Source organism: Rhinoderma darwinii, chromosome 8 (assembly GCF_050947455.1).
Source record: "Rhinoderma darwinii isolate aRhiDar2 chromosome 8, aRhiDar2.hap1, whole genome shotgun sequence".
Classification (NCBI taxonomy): domain Eukaryota; kingdom Metazoa; phylum Chordata; class Amphibia; order Anura; family Rhinodermatidae; genus Rhinoderma; species Rhinoderma darwinii.
This window is the reverse complement of record NC_134694.1, coordinates 103,712,038-103,735,264: the sequence shown is the minus strand read 5'-3', so window position 1 is coordinate 103,735,264 and position 23,227 is coordinate 103,712,038. Positions and strand designations below refer to the sequence as shown.

The window sequence follows — 23,227 nt, the reverse complement described above, 5'->3', positions numbered from 1 at the left end:
ACAGTTCGAAGAAACATTCCCATTCTCTGCACTACCGATGATCAACCTTTTGCTGTTTTATGAGAACAGAGAAGGATTAATTAATCAAAGATACATTTTGCAACATTTTGTCAAATCTTTTTGTGCAATATTTTGATCATAAAAAGTATTAATATCCCCTACACATCCCATTTTTTCAAATCAGACTACACTGAAGGCTGTATATTTGCTGTTTTTGGGATATAATAAAAATATGGATTCAAAACTTAGAAAAAAAATTGCAGAATATAAACTTGTCAACTCTTTTTATAATGACTTTCCGTCACTGATCTCACATTATGTTTCTTAACAATTTTTGTTATTTTAAAACATATTTTTTAAATGCAACAATTAGATTGGTCTAAAATTGTCAGCCAATATAGCCAAAACTGGACTGGAGAAAAGCAGGGACTGTACATGCATACCTCTTATCTGTGTCTTGGTATAATACTGGAATTTCTCCCTCCCTCAATATTATACACATTGAGCTTGGAGATCCATTAACTGTCATTAGCACAGTTAAAGCCATAAAAAGACACTTCTGTACTGCAATTAGCCATAAAAAGCCAATCAGGGTGTAGGCGGCAAGTAATCAGTATCGGAGGAGGGCGTGTGGAGCTCCTCCGGAGGTTTGTATGGGATCTGCAGTTTTTAGTGGCAGCAGCTGACCCCAGACACAGCAGAGGGTGTGGAGTATGTAAAGATCCTTCTTCTTTCTTCAGTTTAATCAAGTGATGCTATTCCCGGGTTTCTCGGACTGACCTTGAGACATGTTTTCCCTGCTATAAGCCGGTTTCAGTATTTGTAAAATCTTAAACATGACCTTGACTCCCCAGTCTAGTAACAGCCTTTGATTTCCAGTCTGGTTATAGGCTGACAATTGTGGCCTACTAATAGCGTCCTGTTTGAAAACATGGCCAAAAACTATGGCCTTAATACTAGCTTATATTAAAAGTAGAGATAAGCTATTTGTTCCATTTTGCCCAGTCTTTAGAATAATCGAGAAGATTGTCGAATTTATTAAAATAATTGCCGATCCAAACATCAATCTGGATTCACCAATGTAATCTAATATCTGGCAAATCCAAAATCGATTGGGTGTATCAATGACTATAGGCCCATTAACACGGGCCGATAATCAGACAAGAAGCCTATGGCCCGTGTAAACACGTCAGCGATCAGCCGACTAATGAGCAAACGCTCACTTCTCGACTGATCTCACCTTTTATGAAGTCTAAAAAAGAATCGTAAACAGGGGACGTGATGCCAACATGCAAACTACAGTATATTGGGACTGAACAATTGTATTAACGATCGTTCGTCCTCATACAGTTTGTATTCGCCTGTGTAAAAGGTCCTTTAAACGAGCGCCGATCGACTTATAAACAATGTCGATCGACGCTCGTTATTGGCAGATATCTGTCGGTGTAAAGGGAACAATTTCAACCAATCTCCCAATCTATTGCCAACTATTCTCTTGGGTCCTAGTCTGATTCAGTAATATTAGTCCTAGTCCCTGGGCCCATGGACCAAATTCTGGCCTAGATTTTTTGATATTTCAGTGCAGCCCAGGATTCGAGATTTTTCCAGCTACAGTATCCCTTCTATGCTGCAGTGAAAAGATCCCAGACATTGCTCAAACCAAGTTCAATTCTACTATACTGAAAAGATATATTGCATTATAGTGTAAATAATTTTGGTGGCGCAAGAGTGTATATATGTATGTATAGCTATATATATATATATATATATATATATATATATATATATATACAGGTTTTTTTTTATTTCGATCAGTAGGACTGGTTTCTTATATGAGAAGTGAAATTGCATTCTCTTTCCAGACAAGTATACAAAAAAAAAAGAGCATTAATACGTCTGGTCATGTGGTTTGATAGTTTCCATGGCAACTGCTTTTTTCATTTACCGAATAGCTGAATTAAAAAAAAAACTGAAGAAAAATGTGAGAGGAAAAAAAAACGGGGGAAGGGAGGAAGAGAAAGGGAGGAGGGAAGAGGAAAAGTGAAGAAGGGAAGAAACGGAGAAACAGAAAGAGGAGATGGGATATAAAGAGAACAGTAAAGAAAATAATGAAGGGGAATATAGGGGAGGAAATGGATAACGAGCGACGGAGGGAGACAGAGAAACTGGAATGAGGTGGTGACTGGAAAGAAAGGGTGGAGGGGTCTGGGAGTAATGGTGGGATAAAGGGGGGTAGTGCGAAATGCGAAACTAAATTAGGCAAAGTAATGGCTGCGAAGAATATTCTAAGGCAAGAGCAGAAATCATACTACCGAGAGGACTGGATGGTGGGCTCATTACCAAATATACAGGGTCTCATTTCCGGAGGGTGCTCTATTACACCCTATGCTCTTACCTGATTAAACTGTCAGACTGAAGTATTACGAACTACACTCTAATCTGACTGAAGTCCTAGTAATGTCTGAATTAGTTATACTGCAATTAACACCCTCGTTATTCCTCATTACTATATATTGGAATTCATTGTAAATACGACTATACGTATAAAAATAGTAATGATCTGACAACATCGACAAATATAATCTCATAGTATTCCCAGTAATACACAAAGGGACTACTCTAAAGGCAGTCGCTAGATGTGATGTCGAGCAGCCGCTCTAGTAATACCCTGCAGGGAATTTCTACTCATATTCTAGTATAAGGCCTTATTCACACAAACTTGTCCATTTTGCGTGCATAAAAAAAAACGCAACATTTTTTTTGGTGTTGCAGTTCTGTGTGACATCCGTGTAAAAAAAACTGAAGGAGGTGTTATTCTTTTTCTCATCATTTCTTTAGCAACTGTTGCGTGAATCACGGACAGCACACTGATGACGTCCGTGTGCTGTCCGTGATTTTCACGCACCCATTGACTTCAATGGGTGAGTGATGCGCAAAAACGCACAAGTATAGGACATGCAGCGAGTTTCACGCAACGGATACACACTGCATGGAAAACACAATGTCTGAATGGCCCCATTGATTTGCATAGGTCCATGTGACATCCGTTGTTTTAACGCGCGTAACACCAACGTGAAATACGCTCATGAATAAGGCCTTACCCTCGTGTCAACCGTAAGACTGTTAACACTCTAAGGCCTTATTCAAACGAGCAAATTTTACGTCCGTGTTACGCGCGTTAAAAAAACGGACGTCACACGGACCTATGCAATTCAATGGGGCCATTCAGACATTGAGTGTTTTTCACGCAGCGTGTGTCCGCTGCGTTAAACTTACTGCATGTCCTATACTTGTGCGTTTTTTGCGCATCACACACCCAATGGGTGCTTGAAAATCACGGACAGCATCCATGTGCTGTCCGTGATTCACGCAACAGCTGCTAAAGAAATGATGAGAAAAAGAAAAACACCTCCCTCAGTTTTTTTTGCTGGCGTAAAAAACGTGACGTACGATAACATACGCGTGTAAAAAAACACAGACGCGCACTTACACGGATGTCACACGGAGCTGCAACGCAAGAAAAACGCTGCCTTTTTTACACGTGCAAAACGGACATGTTCATGTGAATTAGACCTTATATTAACTCTACTTATGCTGTAGTGAGGATCTCTAGTAAGGGTATGTGCACACACACTAATTACGTCCGTAATTGACGGACGTATTTCGGCCGCAAGTACCGGACCGAACACAGTGCAGGGAGCCGGGCTCCTAGCATCATACTTATGTACGATGCTAGGAGTCCCTGCCTCGCTGCAGGACAACTGTCCCGTACTGTAATCTTGTTTTCAGTACGGGACAGCAGTTCCACGGAGAGGCAGGGACTCCTAGCATCGTACATAAGTATGATGCTAGGAGCCCGGCTCCCTGCACTGTGTTCGGTCCGGGACTTGCGGCCGAAATACGTCCGTCAATTACGGACGTAATTAGTGTGTGTGCACATACCCTAATACTCTAATGTCATCTATAGCAATGTTCTTAAAGAGATATTCCGTTTTCAACATATAAAGTAAACATTTTTGTATAATATAATTTCCCAATATACTTCCTTTATCAATTCTTCATGGTTTTCAAGATTTCTGCGTGCAGTCATTCAATAGGAACTTTTATCTCCCAGGGCATAAAAATCTGTCCTGGTCATGTGATGGACACACAGGTGTACGGTTCGTTGCAAGACACAGATCTGATTACTGTACTGTGACTGTAACGAGCCGTGCACCTGTGTGTCCACCACATGACCAGGTCAGATTTTTATACACAAAAAGTCATCAACTAAGATTCCTATTAATTAATTAATTCATTCATTCATTATTTATTTAATTAAGGATCATCAATTAAGGTTCCTGACAGCAGAGATCTTGAAAACTGTGTGGAATTGATAAAGAAAGTACGGAAAAATGTATAACTTTTCATTATACAAAGAATAACCTTTACTAGCGGAAACTTGTATACCGCTTTAAAAGAATATTTAGTAATGCTAGGACTAGACGGCGACTTTGAAACTGAATGTGGTTGCTGTGCCACCCGCAAGTTTCCATAATCGCGACGCGACAGTCGTCAGAAGTGCAGCAGGTTTGGATTCCTAGTGACCACATTCAATTTCATTACCTGTGTCGCAGCAAAGTTTTAGGGTATGTTCACAGGCTTACTAAAAAACTTCTGAAAATACGGAGCAGTTTTCAAGGGAAAACAGCTCCCCATTTTCAGCAGATTTTTAAGCAAACTCGCGTTTTTCCCGGCATTTTTTTACGGCCGTTTTTGGAGCTGTTTTTCTATAGAGTCAATGAAAAACGGCTCAAGTAGTAACACGCACTTCTTTTTACGGGTTGTCTTTTTACGCGCCATTTTTTCAAAAGGGCCGCGTAAAGAAACGCCCTGTCGGAACAGAACGCCGTTTTGCCCATTGAAATCAATGGGCAGATGTTTGGAGGCGTTATGCTTTTAATCTCTCAGCCGTTTTTTCGGCCGTTTGCGGCCGAAACTAATCCATGTGAGCGTACCCTAATACTTTAATGTCCATGGTCATGCTGATCCCAGCACCTGTGTGTCCATCACATGACCATGGACAGAATTTTATCCACTGGAAGTAAACATTGATTGTTCCTACTCAATAACAACAAGCAGAGATCTTTAAAACCCCACATGCATTTTTCGTGGCAGATGTTTGTGCCATCTCCAGGACTGAAGAAGGCAAAATCTCTAGAAAAGATTAATATTTCCCCTCTTTTTTGCATCCACTCCTGTGTTTGGCTACAAAAACTGCCATAAAAACTGCAGCGGCGATCATTACCCAGTGGAGCCACAGTTCTCTAATAAAGTATATGGTCAAAAAGATTGTATTAGTAAGGACCAGCATATAACAAAATGTATTTTTAACTGAAGGTACAAAAACAATCGAGTAATAAATAATAATCAATATATAATAATAATAATAATAATAATAATAATAATAATAAAAACACTCTAGTGAGTTGCATGGCGGCTCAGTAGTTAAAATTCTTATGTCGAAAGGGTGGAAGACGGTTCGAAAGGAAATTATAAATGAGAGATGGAGGGAGTCGTATTTCAAAATGATGCATAATGCTATTTATGGTTTTAACATCCCGGCTTCTGCCTCTAATCCGGATAGGATAACTGCTTGTCCTAAATGTCAATTGGCCAAATCTGATATGTACCATGGGATTTGGAGCTGTACAGCTACCCAAAATTTTTTGGGGGAAGTGGGCAGGTTTGTAACAACATTCTGGGCAACATCCCTACCAATGTCTCCACAATGTTTGCTGTTCCATCAGGTGAGACCACCTGAGGAGGAGGATGCGGCGATATCTAGACGTGTGCCCTCAATAATACATACTGTCCTCATGGTGGCAAAAAGATTTTTATTGCAGAACTGGCTGATTCGGGAACTCCCAACAATATCAGAGGTGACTACACAGCTGAAGCAGCTTTTGAATATAGAACGCCTCGAAACAGAACGACATAAAGAAAAGGAAACAACACATTTTTTTGCCAAATGGAAAAGATTCATTGTTACTCAATTTGATGATCAGATCAGAGAATTGATGTCCTCGTTTAGACACACAGCGTGGTGCGCAAGAGAACACCTTAGTGGCTCTTTGGGAGCATTGGAAATTCCCTAGATGTATTAGGGAGAACGATATTGGGACCATACCAGGTATAGTTAGGCTACTTGCATGGGTGGGACGGAGGGTGGGCCGTGTCGAAAATAATTGTAACATCTTACTTGTATGGACGTTCTAATGGGCATTATTTGGTGTAGGATAATTGATGTCGATACATTTTGGCAAATGTTAATTTGTTTTTCAATGTTTAATGTTCAATGTTGTATTGAATTGTTATTATGTAAAATTGGAAAAATGCAAATAAAAATTAAGGTTTAAAAAAATAAATAAATTCTTATGTCTGGAGCCATGAGTTCAAATCTGACCAGGGCCACGTTATTTTCCGCATTCACAAGGGTTTTCTCCCACACTTCATATGTAATTGGACCAAGGCAATTAGGGTATATTCCCATGCAGCAGTAATGGTGCAGCAAAAACCATGTACCGTTACTTGCAGTTTTCCTTTCAATTGCACTTGTGCTTTTAAATGGACGGCGTTCCTATTGTATCCCAGATTGTGACTGCAATTGCAGTAAATCTGTCACAACAACCGCATGTAAATAGATTTTGCGATCTGCTGCACGATTACTGCTGAATGTGAATACACCCTTAGTGTCAAAGATAGAAAAAATTAAACTGTAAGTTAAACCGGGGATAGATGTACTGTACAGGGCTGCAGAACATGATGACACTATATAACCATAAAAATAACAGATAATAATAAAGTGATATGTCCAGCAACCTCCTATTGATACTCACAACAAGGTTTGAACTTGCAGCTGGTAGTGAAAATAAGACTTGGATAAAAGGGTTTAAGAAAATATCACAATCAAAATGAGAAGGACATTAATTGTAAAATATTTGAACCCCCAAAAACATAGATCCTACCACATGGTTCACCTGATAACTGCCCTCGGTGTTAAAAGGATTTGCACTCGGAGAGACCTGCAAGGCATTGTACTACTCTAATATTAAGGTTTATACACAGGAGAGACAACATCAACTGGTTGATGATGTAAAAAAATAAATAAAACTGTAAAAAAAAAAAAAATGGGATGTGAGGAAGTGTACAATTCCCCTGCAGCGCCACCGCAGGGGAAGTGAAGCATTACACATTGCCCACTGGAATCAATGGGCTGTCTGTGTAATGAATGGATGTTGCGAGTCCTCCAGAGAAAGAGAGACGCTCTTTGTAGCCATTATCCAATGGATGAAGGTCCTAAAAGAGGGACTGCCATAGATTAACTCCGAAGATAGTAATGTATGAAGACAAGAAATGTGAGAATAGCTTAAAACGGCATGAAATGTAATCTGTACATTTTTCTTACAGACAACAGCTGTACCCCACACACATTGATAACAAACCTTCCCAGCCTTTATTGCCAGCCTCCCATTGACTCTAAAATTGGCTGCTCCCCAGCTGGCACTCTCCCTGACGAGCCTCTATTTACACTGACCATCCTCAAAGCATGCACCTTCACTGGATGACATTGACAATGACCATCCCCTTGCTGACCTCCATCTGACCGTGCAAGCTTAAAATCAGACTGATCGACCACTGTGCTAAAATGACCAACCTCACAAGCCAAAAGCACTAAATGACCAAACACAATCTTAAAGGGGTTGCCCAGACTGGGGGTTGTTTTTTTATACTGATGACCTATCCACAGGCCACCCGGACCCCACACTGGTCAGCTGTTCCGGCTGCCATGCAGGGTCAGTGCCGGACGCAGATGGCTCCGTACACCAGATAGCCGACGTGCTGGGTTACTGATGCTCTGCTCCTATTCATTTGAATAGGAGCAGAGCACAGCCGCTATGCTGTGACCAGAGCCATCTTCTTCCGGCACAAACCCTACATAACTTACGGTGCCGGGAAGCAGCCGAAACAGCTGATCAGTGTGGGGTCCGGGTGTCAGACCCCCCACTGATCATATACTGATGACCTATTCACAAGAGAAGTCATCAGCATAAAAAAACAGCCCCCAGCCTTATAATACTTTTGGAACATGTTTTCTTAGAACGCTGCATTGTGCCATTCCTCTGTTATTCCTCCTTGAAATGTATTAATAAATTGACAACTGGGTGTTACCATTCCCTTGTCAGAGGGGTGTGTCCCTACACAGTCTTAGGCCTGATTTACACGAGCGTGTGCGTTTTGCGCGCGCAAAAAACGCTGCGTTTTGCGCGCGCAAAAGGCACTTGGCAGCTCCGTGTGTCATCCGTGTATGATGCGCGGCTGCGTGATTTTCGCGCAGCCGCCATCATAGAGATGAGGCTAGTCGACGCCCGTCACTGTCCAAGGTGCTGAAAGAGCTAACTGATCGGCAGTAACTCTTTCAGCACCCTCGACAGTGAATGCCGAACACAATATACACCAACCTGTGAATAAAAAAAGACTTTCATACTTACCAAGAACTTCCTGCTTCCCCCAGTCCGGGCTCCCGGCCGTTGCCTTGGTGACGCGTCCCTCTCTTGTCATCCGGCCCCACCTCCCAGGATGACGCCGCAGTCCATGAGACCGCTGCAGCCTGTGATTGGCTGCAGCCTGTGCTTGGCCTGTGATTGGCTGCAGCTGTCACTTGGACTGAACTGTCATCCCGGGAGGTCGGACCGGAGTTATCGGTAAGTCAGAACGTCTTTTTTTTTTTACAGGTTCATGGATTTTCGGAGCGGAAGTCACTGTCCATGGTGCTGAACCAGTTTAACGCTTTCAGCACCGTGGACAGTGACTGTCTCCTGACGTCGCGTACCCGAACATTTTTTACCGGTTTCGGTCAAAACGAGTTTGGCCGAACCCGGTGAAGTTCGGTGCGCTCATCTCGAATTTGACACTCCGTTTGGATGTTTGTAAACAGAAAAGCACGTGGTGCTTTTCTGTTTACATTCAGGAGTTTGACAGCTCTTGCGCGAATCACGCAGTTCGCACGGAAGTGCTTCCGTGCGGCATGCGTGGTTTTCACGCACCCATTGACTTCAATGGGTGCGTGAGTGCGCGAAAAACGCACGATTATAGAACATGTCGTGAGTTTTTTTCTGCGCACACGCGCTGAGCCCAATTCACGCATCGTCTAAACTGCCCCATTGACTAATATAGGTGCGTACGACATGCGTGCAAAGCACGCGCGTCGCACGCGCATATATTACGTTCGTGTAAATGAGGCCTTACTCTGTCAGCACTAATTGGACAGTGTCAGTCTGTGCAGAACATACACCCAACTGATAACATCCAGTTGTCAATCTAGTCATCAATTCTAAGAAAAGATGCTCCAGAATTTTTATTTTATGGGGAATAAAATTATTTACTAAAAGGGACATGTCAGGACAGGTGACAGGTCCCCAAAAGGGTGCAGTCACACATGGTGTATTTGACTCGTATTTCCGCAGCGTAAAAATACACTGTCGCATACTGCATAATGACCAATGGGAAAAATATTTCACAACTCAGGTAGATTTCTTGTGCTGCGAAATATATTTTTGCCATAGGCTCACATTGTAAAGTTTTCCGCAGCATATTTTTACATTGCAGAAATACGAGACAAATACTCGACATGTGAGTGCACCCTTAGGGCACATTCAGATGGGACAGAATTGCTGATGAATTCCGGTGCGGACAGTCCGCAGTGGAAATCTGCAGCAGCCGTTCTTTACATTGGTTCCCATACATTTTAGGCAACTTAGTTCAGACGTTGCGGAAAATAACTGCAAAATTTAGGCTGCGGTGCAGAATTTTCCCTCCGCAGCATGCACATTTTGTTGTGGAGAAGCAGCAGAATTTCCCTGCGGATTTCTGCCTTTGCAATGCAAAAACTGAAATCTGCGGCAAGTCCGCTGTGATATCCGCAACGTCTGAACTACCTGTCAAATATGCAAATGTTGCTGCAGATTCGTTGCGTAATTGTAGAGAATCTGCACCAACATTTGCAGCGGAAAAATTCAGCCACGTCTGAACATGGCCTTAAGCTCTCTCACAGCCTAATGCAGACATGGAAGCTAGCTGCCTATTGCAGCCTCCACTTTCCACTCTATTTGCTCAGCCTCCATTGAACTTCCTACATATCCACCAACTTGCACTCTCTCACAGTCTATCCTATTTGGCCTCTAATGCACTCTTCTAAAAACCTTCCTGAGCCCCTTAACTGCTTTATCGTCTGCCTAGTCTCCATCTGTCATCCTTCATGGCAAATGTCTAGTAGGCCTCATTATGATTCAGCATCAAGCACGGTTGGCCTCCATCTCCAATTCTTACTGTGATCTCCGAAAAACTAATAGTAATGGCATATTCAGAGTACCTCATATCAACCTACCATGGACTTGCTTTAATTGTAATTCTATTTTGTCCATTTATAATGACATATTAATCCATATTGACATATTACAATATTTTCTGTTACTTTATGGAAACGCTACGACGCAATATAACTAAGGCTGGGTTCACACGACCTATTTTCAGACGTAAACGAGGCGTATTATGCCTCGATTTACGCCTGAAAATAGGGCTACACTACGTCGGCAAACATCTGCCCATTCATTTGAATGGGTTTGCCGACGTATTGTGCAGACAACCTGTCATTTACGCGTCGTCGTTTGACAGCTGTCAAACGACGACGCGTAAATGGACTGCCTCGGAAAAGAAGTGCAGGGCACTTCTTTGCCACGTAATTTGAGCTGTTCTTCATTGAACTCAATGAAGCACAGCTCAAGATTTACGAGCGTCTCAGACGGCTCGCAAAATGCGAGGAGGAGCATTTACGTGTGAAACGAGGCAGCTGTAAACAGTCTGTCTTTTCACACGTAAATGCCTCTCATCGTGTGAACATACCCTTAGAGATTCTGTCACCAGTTTAATTCCTTATCTCCTAACTAATCTAATAGACGCTTTGCTGCTGATAACTACAGATTTGTTTTAAAAAACGTTTATTATTTGCAAAGTTATGAGCATTTTTCTAAATATGCTAATGTAACTCTAATAGCCAAATAGGAGGTGACTCTTTCTTTTCAGTCTGGGCCTGTAATGTTTTCTGTATAACGCTGTCCAATCAGCATACAGCTTCTCCCCCTTCCTTGCCCAGATACACAGTGTGATCATATAGTATACAGCTTCCATTCCCGACTGTATTTTCAACTGGTGATATCTCTGGTTGTGTCATAGTTAGAATCTCCTCTTTCATATGCCACCAGAACCGCTGTTCTAGATGGTCCACAGCACGAGATATGGCTATTTGGAGTGATCCCCCTTCCCTTCAGCCTCAGTCTCTCACACTGTGTGAAGCAGCTTCATGCTGATAGGACAGCGTCAGAGGCTGTGAGGAGGCTCCGCCTCAGGAGAGTCGCTGGTGTTACCTCCCAGTTGTCTAATAAAGGCTCATTTACATATTTAGAAAAAAGCTCATAACTTCTAAAATAATAAACGTTTTGGGACACAATTTTCACTAGTATTATAAGTGTGACAGCGTCTATAAGATAAGCTAGGAGATAGGGCATTACTAAACTAGTGACAGATCCCCTTTAAGGTGGTTTACCTCTTTTAGATTTGCTCTTTATTCTCCTCATATCTGATGGTCAATGAGTTGCAGGTCCCACGATGGCAGATCATGATAACACCTGGGCCCCCCCAATTTAACTTCTTACCAAGCTTAAACTCACAGGGCCTCAGACGAGGATCCTCTAATATGTCCAGTCGCCTTTTCTTCCTCCAGCAACGAGCAGGATATGTGTAGATCTGTCCCGGTGACAAACCTGCATACATGAGAAGGGGGAGGTTCAGGATGTATATATATAATAGCAGTTTGTCATCTCGGAAATATACATAAAAAAGAAAAAATAAGAACACAGAACGGCAAAATTTACAAGTGCAAAAGGCAAAGATGCAAGGAACAGTTGGAAAATCTGATAATATTGGCAGAGGACAAGCTCCGACATGCTGTCTTGCGTGTCTTTGGTTTTCTGGTTTAGAAAAGCCATCTTCAAATACCCTGTTAGAGAATTCTGATTTAATATATAGAGGGCCCCTCCACTATAATCAGAGTGCAGAACGGTTACAACGAACGTCTCTTACTTTTGAGGACCCAACAAATCTGTGGATTACAATGACATCTCATTAATTTTACTGGGCACCATGTACTTCTTTATTTCTCCTGTGGTGGCGCTGCAGGGCACCACCACAGATAACTGCTTATCGCTGGGGTCCAGACTGCAGGATACCATGTGATCGTCAAAAACAGACAGTCCTTCAGGTACAGCAATTCTAAAATCTAAACTGGTTGTCCACACGGTTGACTAGACTCTGGTAGTGGTTGATTGACGTTAACCTTTAAGTCACCCTTTCTATTTTTCCACATTTTTAAGTGTACGTCAAATACGACCTCAGCACCTGGCACAGCAGTCTGGTTTGCAACTCAGTACATACAGCTAAAGGAACACTCCAGGCAAAACTGCTACACTGTGTTATGCCCAGAGCATGGCCTAAGGGGGCGGAGCATGACACAGGAATTCCTTCTTTGGTGTTCATTGACTCCCTTGTCATGCACTGCCCCTTCAGGCCTTGCACTAAAGACAACACAGTGTATTTTAAGTTTAAACCGGGATCATACATTTATATTTCTGTAGTAGAACAAGAAATCAAAAGAAAAATATACTTCGACGTATGCGACCAATCAAAAATGAGTTTTTATTATCTAAGCTTTACTAAAAAAATAACTTTATTGGTTTCCGTGGAATAAAGAGGGACTCTATACCCTCCTGTGCCAGTCAAGTTTCACCATTTGAAGTTTGAGTTTTACAATGGGAATACTAACAGGACGACCAGAAAATGGGGACCTCCATGATCACAACTCTGTGTCATATATCTCCAGCTCTGAGAATCTCCAAAAACATCTGTGTGAATGAGATCAGCCGTTCTCTTATAACATGGCACTTTTATAAGCTGATGGCTTTGGGTTTAGTGACCCTTTAAGGCAACCTCTTCTCATTTCATATATGCGTCATTCAGTTCTTACCTGGTCCTCTGTGTGTCTTCTCCATCCAGATATAGCAATTGTTCTGGGCCACACCTGTCTGGGAGTCCAGGAATGGCAACCTCATACTTCTCTCTGCGCACAGACGGGCGTTATAACTGCGACAATGTTCTATAGCCTCCCGGTAGAAGTCCTCTCCTAGCCTGCAGGGGCAAAGACCCTCATGTTAGTCCAGGTTCACTAGCAACGTGCCCACTTTGGTATTTTCATGCTGAATTTCCCAATCGTATGTATTTCAGAAAGCATTATTACAAACTTCACACAGTGAATGCTACATATTTTATCCAGAAATGCCCAGGATATTACACCCACAACTTGGTCACCAGGTTGTCTCTAGAAGAAAATTAAGCCAGCACTAGATGCCTAGGCCTAACAGCAGTGCCAAGTACTGACATATATAGACATGGTACAATAAACCCTCAAAGCTGAGCTTAGCAAAACAAGTTAAATGGTATTTACCCAACATTTTATTCACAACCTGGAAGGGTTATTCCCATCTTTATGATGATCCTGAGAATGAAGGGGACACAGCGCCAACTTGGTGATGCATCTCCTTTTTAGTTTTCCCTGCACAGCGGCGCTGCAGCCGGCCCCATTCGCTTTAATAGTAAAACAGTAAAGTGGACGCTGCGCTAAATCAGCCCCTTTATTCTCAGGTTCGGTGGGGGTCCCAGAGGTCGGAATCCCACCAATCATAATGTGATGGCATATCGTAGCAATATGCCATCACTTTATAAGATGGGAATGCCCAAAGGTCGCAAAAACGACTCTACGGGCATCATTGACGCCTCCAAATGCCTCTGAACGTTTTTAAATCAGTCTCTTGCGTATTCTTACACATGAGACTGAATTTACTTTGAGCTGGAGGACGGCACAGTATGAGAGGCATTATAAGTACATATGGAGAGGTTCTCAGTACCACCTATTAAGTAGTTATTTAAACTCTCGTACGATGTTGCCGGAGCGGGCCGCTGGGCGTATCCTAATTATGTTAGTGAAGTGGCTGGCTCCTTGGCTAAAAATACTCTTTAAAAAATGCTAAGAGGACTATTTTTACTCTGCTGAAAAATATCTAGTGCGACCTCTGGGAATGAGCTCCAAACCACGCAGCTTAAAGAGGCTCTGTCACCACATTATAAGTGGCCTATATTGTACATTATGTGATCGGCGCTGTAATGTAGATTACAGCAGTGTTTTTTATTTAGAAAAACAATCATTTTTGACGGAGTTATGACCTATATTAGCTTTATGCTAATGAGTTTCTTAATGGACAACTGGGCGTGTTTTACTTTTTGGCCAAGTGGGCGTTGTGGAGAGGAGTGTATGACGCTGACCAATCAGTGACCAACCAGCGTCATACACTTCTCTCCATTCATTTACACAGCACATAGCGATATAACTATATCGCTATGTGCAGCCACATACACAAAGACTAACATTACTGCAGTGTCCTGACAGTGAATATACATTACCTCCAGCCAGGACGTGATGTGTATTCAGAATCCTGACACTTCGCTAACACAATCCCGACACTACAGCACAGCACAGCAAGAATGAGATTACGTTTGCCTTGCTGTAAATCTCACAGAAACGTTAGCGAAGTGTCAGGATTCTGAATACACATTCCGTCCTGGCTGGAGGTAATGTAAATTCATTGTCAGGACACTGCAGTAATGTTAGTGTTTGTGTATGTGGCTGCACATAGTGATATAGCTATATCGCTATATGCTGTGTAAATGAATGGGGAGAAGTGTCTGACGCTGATTGGTCACTGATTGGTCAGCGTCATACACTCCTCTGTACAACGCCCACTTGGCCAAAAAGTAAAACACGCCCAGTTGTCCATTAAGAAACTCATTAGCATAAATCTAATATAGGTCGTAACTCTGTCAAAAATGATCGTTTTTCTAAATAAAAAAACACTGCTGTAATCTACATTACAGCGCCGATCACATCATGTACAATATAGGCCACTTATAGTGTGGTGACAGAGCCTCTTTAATGAGAAGAGAGGTTACAACCATTTTAATTAATGTTGCGTCATAAGTTGAAAAACGAAAAACCTGAAGGTAATGTTTACCTGTAAACACAATTTTTTTAGATCATATAAATAGATATATCCTACCTAAAAACTGAATAACTTTGCAGAGAGTTTGCTTTACTTAACTTGTACAGGTCTTGAGTTACAGCCTGTATTATAGTCCATATCTGCATTCACAATTCTGCAGGCTGCTGAGCTCAAATCTCCCAGCATTCCCTGCTTGTTCATTGTCTGCACAGACCTTGCTTGCTTTATGGTGCTCTCTTTATACTAGGGACTATACAGCAATTTGATATAGGAAAAATGAACTCTCAAAGATTGCGGTGTGGGACAAAGCAAAGTATTATGGGAGCACGGCTCAACAATTGAGAAATCCCATGATTGGATCATATTATCAGTGCAAAAACTACAGCGCATTTACACATACAGACTCCTACTAGTGACAAATCTTAAGACTTATTTTCATAATGTGAAAATGTGTAAAAGTTTCTTGTGCTGTCAAATTACAAAGCACTCAAGTTGCATTACTATTAAGGAGAAATATAGTTTTAATAAATTAGTGATTAATAATGAATGACTAAATGAAAAGAAATATCAGTCTACCGGCGAGGATTCACAAAGTTTGCACGATTTTCAGAGATCAGAATATAAATATTGTTTCCTGTGTGAGCTCTGTGCATTTTTAGACACTACATTTATTTGCCCTAAATAAAGCAGATCTGTCGTCGTACTATAGCGAGAAGGGCAGGACAGCGTTAACCTCACAAATACAGCAGACCTAATGTGTAACTATGAGTCCGTTGTATTCTTTATTAGACATTATTAGACACAAAATACTTGTTTGCCATGGAGTTGGAGAGTCCGGAGCAGCATAAAAGAGGTCCATGAGCCACATGGGGTACCTGAACCACATTGTGGCCCCCCGGTCTGTACACTGTATAGCAGGGCTTCGTAATCTTTTTCTACAGGGGCGTTACCAACCAGAACATGATCATATTCTATGCCAAAATGTAAAAAGTAACCTTAATTTATCTTAACTCTTTGCCGACATTTGACATAACTATACGTCATGGCTAGGAAGAAAGAATATGGAGCGGGCTCACGGGCTAAGCCCACTGTATAAATAAAGGGGGAGTCGGTTGTCTGCTATCGCTGTTGTTTTCCAATTCCACCCCATAAAGAATTGTTTTTCAGTCTCCCAGTCCATTATACATAGTCGAGTCACATTATTATTACCACCTCCTACTTTCGACGTCGGCAGAGTGTAACCCATGGGGTATATAAGGTGTGCGATAGACTGTCTGAACATATATCACTCTTTGGCATGGGTAAAAGGGGCGAGTTATCGGGGTTGCAAAAAGGGACGATTATTAGTTTTCGGGTCAGGGGTGGCAGTATTTCTCAAACAGCGCGGTTTGTGAACTGTTCGATTGCTGCGGTGAAAGTCTGTCGTGAGTGGAGAAATGGCACCATTGGGAATAACCGACGTGGAAACTGCAGAGCACCACGTGCCATTGATGTGGGAGGTGAACGTCGGCAACTAAGGAGCGCGAGGGCCAAACGACACGCTACAGTGTAGCAGCTCACCATGAAAATCAACCAGGGGGCTACCAGATGTTTGACTAAAACACTCCAGCGAACCCTACTGCGTATGGGGCTCCGAAGCAGACGGATGGTCACTGCTCCTATGATAACAAAGGTGCATTGGAATAAAAGGCTTTCATTTGCCGTGCAGTATCGGAATTGGACCACCAATGATTGGCAAAGGGTTGCCTTCTCCTTTGAGTTACGTTTTCTGCTTCATCTAACGGATGGACGTTGGCATGTCAGGCGAGAAACATCAGAGCTCAAACACCCTGCAACCATTGCTGGAGGAACACAAGCTGGTGGCGGCAGCGTTATGGTCTGGGGAATATTTTCATGGCATTCTCTGGGCCACTCATCCATGTGGAAGGCCCTCTGAATCCATTTGGGTATGAATCCATCGTTGCAGATCACGTCCACCCATACATGCTGATTGTCTTCCCTGGGGCAGATGGAATCTTCCAGCAAGACAATGCGACATGTCACACGGCTAGAAATGTCCGACAGTGGTTGGAAGAGCACGACCAAGACTTCCAAGTACTTCCCTGGCCCCCTAATTCGCCAGACTTGAACCTACTTGAGCATCTGCGGGACCACCTCGATCATCTTAAGCACTCTATGGATCCTCCCCCACGCACCCTCCGGCATATGTGGGATGCTCTGCAGTCAGCATGGCTCCAGGTACCGGAGACAACCTACCAGCACCTTATTGAGTCACTCCCGGCCCGTCTAGCTGCTGTCCGTGCTGCCCACGGCGGTTACTCTGGATATTAGCTGCTGGTCATAGTAATGTGACTCGATTGTGCATATTTCATTAAATGGCATTAAAGAACGACAACTCGTCTCGCAAAAAAACAAGCCCTCATACAGCTATGTTGATGGAAAAGTTAAAAAGTTATGGCTTTTAGAAGGTGGGGAAGAAAAACTAAACTTAAAAAAACAAAAAATTGCTACAGCATGAAGGGGTTAAAATTGGTCTCCTGAACTTAGAAGATTAAAATAAGCACAAAAGGAGTCAGTGTTACTAAACCATATCAAGACCTGTGCAGCTTATGATCACTTCTGTCAAAACTGCCCCCCCCCCCCAGCTCACCAACAACCAAGGGGCGCCTCATAGTTTGAGAAGAATCGCTGTATAGTATCTAGGTAGTAGTTTGTATATTTCTCAAACACCGTATACAGATTTCAGCTCTGATACTATGCAGTATATAGGATCAGAATATCACTCAAATTCAGGTTGCTGTATTATTTTTTACATTATACAGTGCTGTGAAAAAGTTTTTGCCCCTTTTACAATTTCTTATATTTTGTCACATTTGTCACACTTAAACACTATGTACACCTTTGAAATCGTTTTTTGTTTTTTTTTAAAAAAAAATGTCCATCAGTGTGATTAGTACAACTTTGTAATTACTTTTTATTAAAAAAAAACTTAACTTTATGAGATACAGCTGCTTTGTCTCTGACACGCAGGATCCACCGGTAATAGATATCTAAATTATGAACTTAGATGTGACAGATTACAGGTGTCCATAGCCTTTAAATGTTTAAGATATCAAACTACTTTAATATTAGAGAACGATAAGCCAAGTCAACTCAAAATGCTGTTTTTAAATGATGATTTAATTTATTGAAGCAAAAATGCTGTTCAGTCCTACCTGGCCCTGTGTAAAAAAAAAGTAATTGCCCCCTTGGCTACTAAATCAACCAGTTAACCTTACAATTGGGTTCAATTTCACTAGCCACACCCAAGCATTAATTACATCTAAACATCATTAAAGCGGATCTGTCACTAGTTTATTATTTCCCTATCTCCTAATTAATCTAATAGGCGCTATGATGTTGATCACCACATTGTGATTTTTTATTTTTTTTCAAAAACGATTATTATTTGCAAAGTTATGACCATTTTTCAAAATATGCTAATATGGCTATACTTGCCAAATGGGAGGTTACTCTTTCTTTGCACCCTGGGCAGTGCAATGGTTTCTGTATGACTCTGTCCAATCAGCATACAGCTTCTCCCCCTTCCCTGCCCAGCAATACAGTGTGATCATATAGTATACAGCTTCCATTGCCGACTGTGTTTTCAACTGGTGATTTCTCCGGTTGTTTCACAGCTAAAACTGCAGTGTCATATGAAAGATTAGAATATCATCTTTCATATGAAACCAGAACCACTATTCTAGGTGGTCCACAGTCGGAGATAAAGCTGTTTTAAGTGATCCCCTCCAGCCTCAGTCTCTCACACTGTGTGAAGCAGCTTCATGCTGATAGGACAGCGTCAGAGGCTGTGAGGAGGCTCCACCTCAGGAGAATCGCTGGTATTGACACCCACTTGTCAGGTATAGGCTCATTTACTTATTTACATAAATAAATCATAACTTTTAAAATAGTAAACGTTTTGGAGCACAATTTTCACCAGCATTATCAGTGTGACAGCGCCTATTAGATTAGCTAGATTCGGCATTTTACTAAACTAGTGACAGATCCTCTTTAAATAGAAACTGTCTTGGAATGTGAAGCAGGCGAGAAGGCCTCAAAAATCAGCACTTGATACCACGTAGTTTTTTTTGTTTCGGTACATACTCCCATGTCTCTCAATGGGAGTTCATCAACCAAAACAAATAACACATGCTAAAAACGCAAAAAAAACCGCACCATGTGAACCCAGCCTAAAGAAATTCACATACAGATGCCAAACAACGTCATTGAAATCTACCAGTCTGGAAAGGGTTACAAAGCCATTGCTAAGGCCCTGGGTCGCGAACCACAGTTAGAGCCATTATCCACAAATAGAGAAAACTTGGAACCGTGATGAACCTTCCCAGGAGTGGCCCGCCTACCAAAATGTCACCAAGAGTGTATCGACGACTAACCCAGGAGGTCACAAAATAATCCAGAAAAACATCTAAAGAGCTGCAGGCCTCACTTGCCTCAGTTACGGTAAATGTACACGATTCCACAATAGGAAAGACACCGGGCAATAATGGCATTCATGGGAGAGTTAGAAGGCGCCAACCACTGCTGACCAGTTCTGGGAGACAAGGTAACCAAAAAATAGCAATACTGGTGTTTTTAATTATTGTTTTTATGGCGTTCACCATTGAAGTTTAACATTTTTTTATAATGTAATAGTTCAGACTTTTACGAACACTGCGATAAAAATTATGTTTATTTTTTTAACTTTACTTTTGTAGAAAAATGGGAAAAGAGTTATATAACTGTTCTTTACTATTCTTATTAGTCCCCCTAGGGGACTTGAACTAGCAGTTGTTGGCTCACTTGCACAATATACTAAAATCTACTGCCTCTGGTAGTGCTTAATAGGAGCAGAAGGATGGAAGACCGAAGGGCTGTTGGAAGGGGCCACCCCGTCTTTCTAATGGCTTAGATGCCATTGTCGCTATTGGCCACGGCATCAAAGTGGTTAAACGGGAGGGATCTGAGTTATCTTCGATCCTGGCCCTTGCCGTGAAGTGTCGGCTATAACATACAGCTGACCCCCACAGAGTATGGAGCGGGCTCAGCCATCAACCCGCTCCATACTTCCCTTTCCCGGCTGTGATGTAACTCTACATCAAATGTCGGCAAGGGCTTAAAATTAGTTCCATGATCTGAAACATGTAAATGTGACAAATTAGCAAAAATAGCGGAAATCGGGTGAGGGACAAATAATTTTTCACAGCACTGTATATAAGGGGTGGCTTGCTAACAGCATTTTGTTAACCACAATAATGGCTAAATATTGTTCAAGTTTGCGTCGGGGCATCATAGAAGGCCTGGTCATTGCGAATTTTGCAAATGTAAGGCTAGCCCTAGCCCCACTGTTCAAAAACAAACCCTGATTCTAATCTCAATATGGTTTTCTCTATATGTCCCAAGGCCTTGTTATGCCAATGCCCCCTGATTTGTATAGTGCTCTTCCTGAGCTATCTCTTCAGAGACTGGAGAAGTCCATTGGCACAAGTGATCTATGATTGATGTCTTTTCTCACCGTGTGGTATAACAGGACAGTGACAGGAATCCTAGACTAAATTCTGGACACTTATTTTTCACAAGTTTGTAGAGTAAGGTGCTGCAGTAAAGAGGCCGTCAAGCCGCATGTGGGCTGCGAGTATATTCTAAAATATCAGGGCAACAATATATATATACATTGATAACAGGGGCTTATATACCATAGTGACAGCATGTCCATTTACTATAGGAGGGAGCATCAGCCCATCTAATGCTAGACCTACTGTACCTAATCTTTGCTATACTCCACCTGAAGTTGTACATGGCTCCACGTCTCCAAAAGCAACGTTAGCAAACAAATTAAGAGGGGTCAGAGGTTTGTCACCCATCTGCTACCAGACATAGTAATGGGTGAGACAACAACCTCAGGGCGCTCCGTTCCCAGGATTCACACGTGTGATGGCCTAAAGCACCAGCAAGCAGGCGGCATTTTGGATTTGGCAATGGGTCTATCTTTTCTTTATGTAAATCCCTGATTGTATAAATACTGTATACAAATGTTTTTACAATTTTTTCTTGTATTACCTGTTATTACGATATATTGTATATCATTTTCCCGATTATCTCAATATGGTTATTTTGTCTGAAGAAGTCTCATCTTGCCCTAGTTTGCTGCTGCAGAGAACAAGTACAGATTATTCTCCTTTAATCTAAAGACTTTTTCTATAATACAATTGTAAAGCCTCCACTACAGAGCTCATGTCACATCTGCTGGTGTGAACATTTCCGCTTACCCAGTCCAGGTGCAGATTATGGAGTGATAAAATATTCGGGTGTGAAATATTTCCTGAATAATTATCGTGCTTGTTAACAGCATCTTAGCAGAGAAATAAATGGTTTGCAATGAGGCCTAAAAGCACTGATACTGCAAAACATATCTCCATTATTCTAGTCATATTGTACCCAGCACACTGTAAATGGAGAGAAATAATAATAATTTTAAATAAAATATTGCAATCTTTCAAAAATGTAATTGTAAAAAAAAAAACTTTCAGTCCCTTAAATTATCTTTTCATTTAAGGTAATTTGATCCTATGCTATGGTTGTATAATACTTTGTGTCACCCACACATATTGATGTGTATATGAGTCCTCTCTTTCTCTTACACAATACACAAGTGTCACCTATTCAGCTCTCCTAGACCACTGGTGTCACCTGTTTATTTTTAGTAGACCACTGGTATCACTGATACGCCTCTCCCTATACATAAGTGCCACCACTTAAAGGGAACCTGTCACCAGCATTTTAGCTATAAAGCCAGCAATACCTGGTGAAAGTGGGTGAAAAATCATTGTCATCTAAGCTATAAATATGTTCTAAGTAAGCTCTGTAGCTTTAGTATTCCGTTTTTCAGTGGTCCCACGCCGTATGCAAATGAGCAGAAAAGAGTCAAATCTTCATCTGAAAAGAGTCAGATTTTCATTCCTCCAGCGTCTCAGAGTGGACTCCACCTCCTTCTTTTTGATTGACAGCTCCTTAGCCAGTCAGGGCCGGACAGGTGGCAACGGTGGGCGGGGTTAAGAGGCTGCATCCCAGAGGGAAAATAATTACCATAAAAGGCGGGAAAAGTTTAAACGACGATATTTACCGACAGAGGAGGACTTAAGGAAAGAAGAGAACAGGAACGAACTCTGGACAGCTGCGGCCATTGAGGGGTCAGGCGAGTTTAACAGGTAAGATGTTGATGACAGGATCCCTTTAATTTCTCTTAGACCACTGGTGCTTCCTCTTCAACTCATCGAATGCCCGACTGTAGCCTATTCATCATATCCAGTGCAGTAGAGTCACCTATTTATCTTCCAGACCACTGGTGTCATCTCTTCATCTTTCGTAGAACATTGGTTTCACCGATTCACCTCTCTTAATGTATTAGTGCCACCACTTCATCTCTCCTAGATCACTGGTCTCACCTCTTCATCCCCTAGTGCATTATAGTCAATTAATTTCTCCTAGACCACCTGTGTCACCTCTTCCTCCCTCCAGCTGCACTAGTGTCAGGTTTTTATATGAGAAGACTCCTTTTGCAGGGGAAGCCAGAGGGGACTATATGCTCAGCTGCCAGAAGGGGAAGGAGACTGATTTTGCTCAGAGCCCCTGCCACCAGGAACACAGATTAGCAGCAGCACCAAAGGAAACACATGGAAGCAAAAAATGATTTTAAAAAAAATTAAAAAAATTATTTTTCTTCTGCTATAAACACTGCAAATTAAAACACCTGTCACATCTTCACCTCTCCTAGTGCATTACTGTCACATCTTCATCTCTCCTAGTGCACTACTGTCACATCTTCATCTCTCCTAGTGCACTACTGTCACATCTTCACCTCTCCTAGTGCACTACTGTCACATCTTCACCTCTCCTAGTGCACTACTGTCACATCTTCACCTCTCCTAGTGCACTACTGTCACATCTTCATCTCTCCTAGTGCACTACTGTCACATCTTCACCTC

General features: G+C 41.9%; 1 protein-coding gene across 4 annotated transcripts in view; it reads right to left on the bottom strand.

Moving 5' to 3' along the window:
* Nucleotides 1-23,227, bottom strand: part of DPF1 (double PHD fingers 1) — a 72,528-nt gene that overhangs the window by 15,438 nt on the left and 33,863 nt on the right. For 3 of the 4 annotated variants that reach the window (XM_075836065.1, XM_075836063.1, XM_075836062.1), the window contains exons 2-3: nucleotides 13,118-13,278; nucleotides 11,751-11,858 (exon numbers count right to left, since the gene is read on the bottom strand). In XM_075836065.1, coding sequence (XP_075692180.1) covers nucleotides 11,751-11,858; nucleotides 13,118-13,278 — 269 coding nt within the window. The remainder of the gene's footprint in view (nucleotides 1-11,750; nucleotides 11,859-13,117; nucleotides 13,279-23,227) is intronic. The other variant, XM_075836064.1, reaches the window with a different exon arrangement.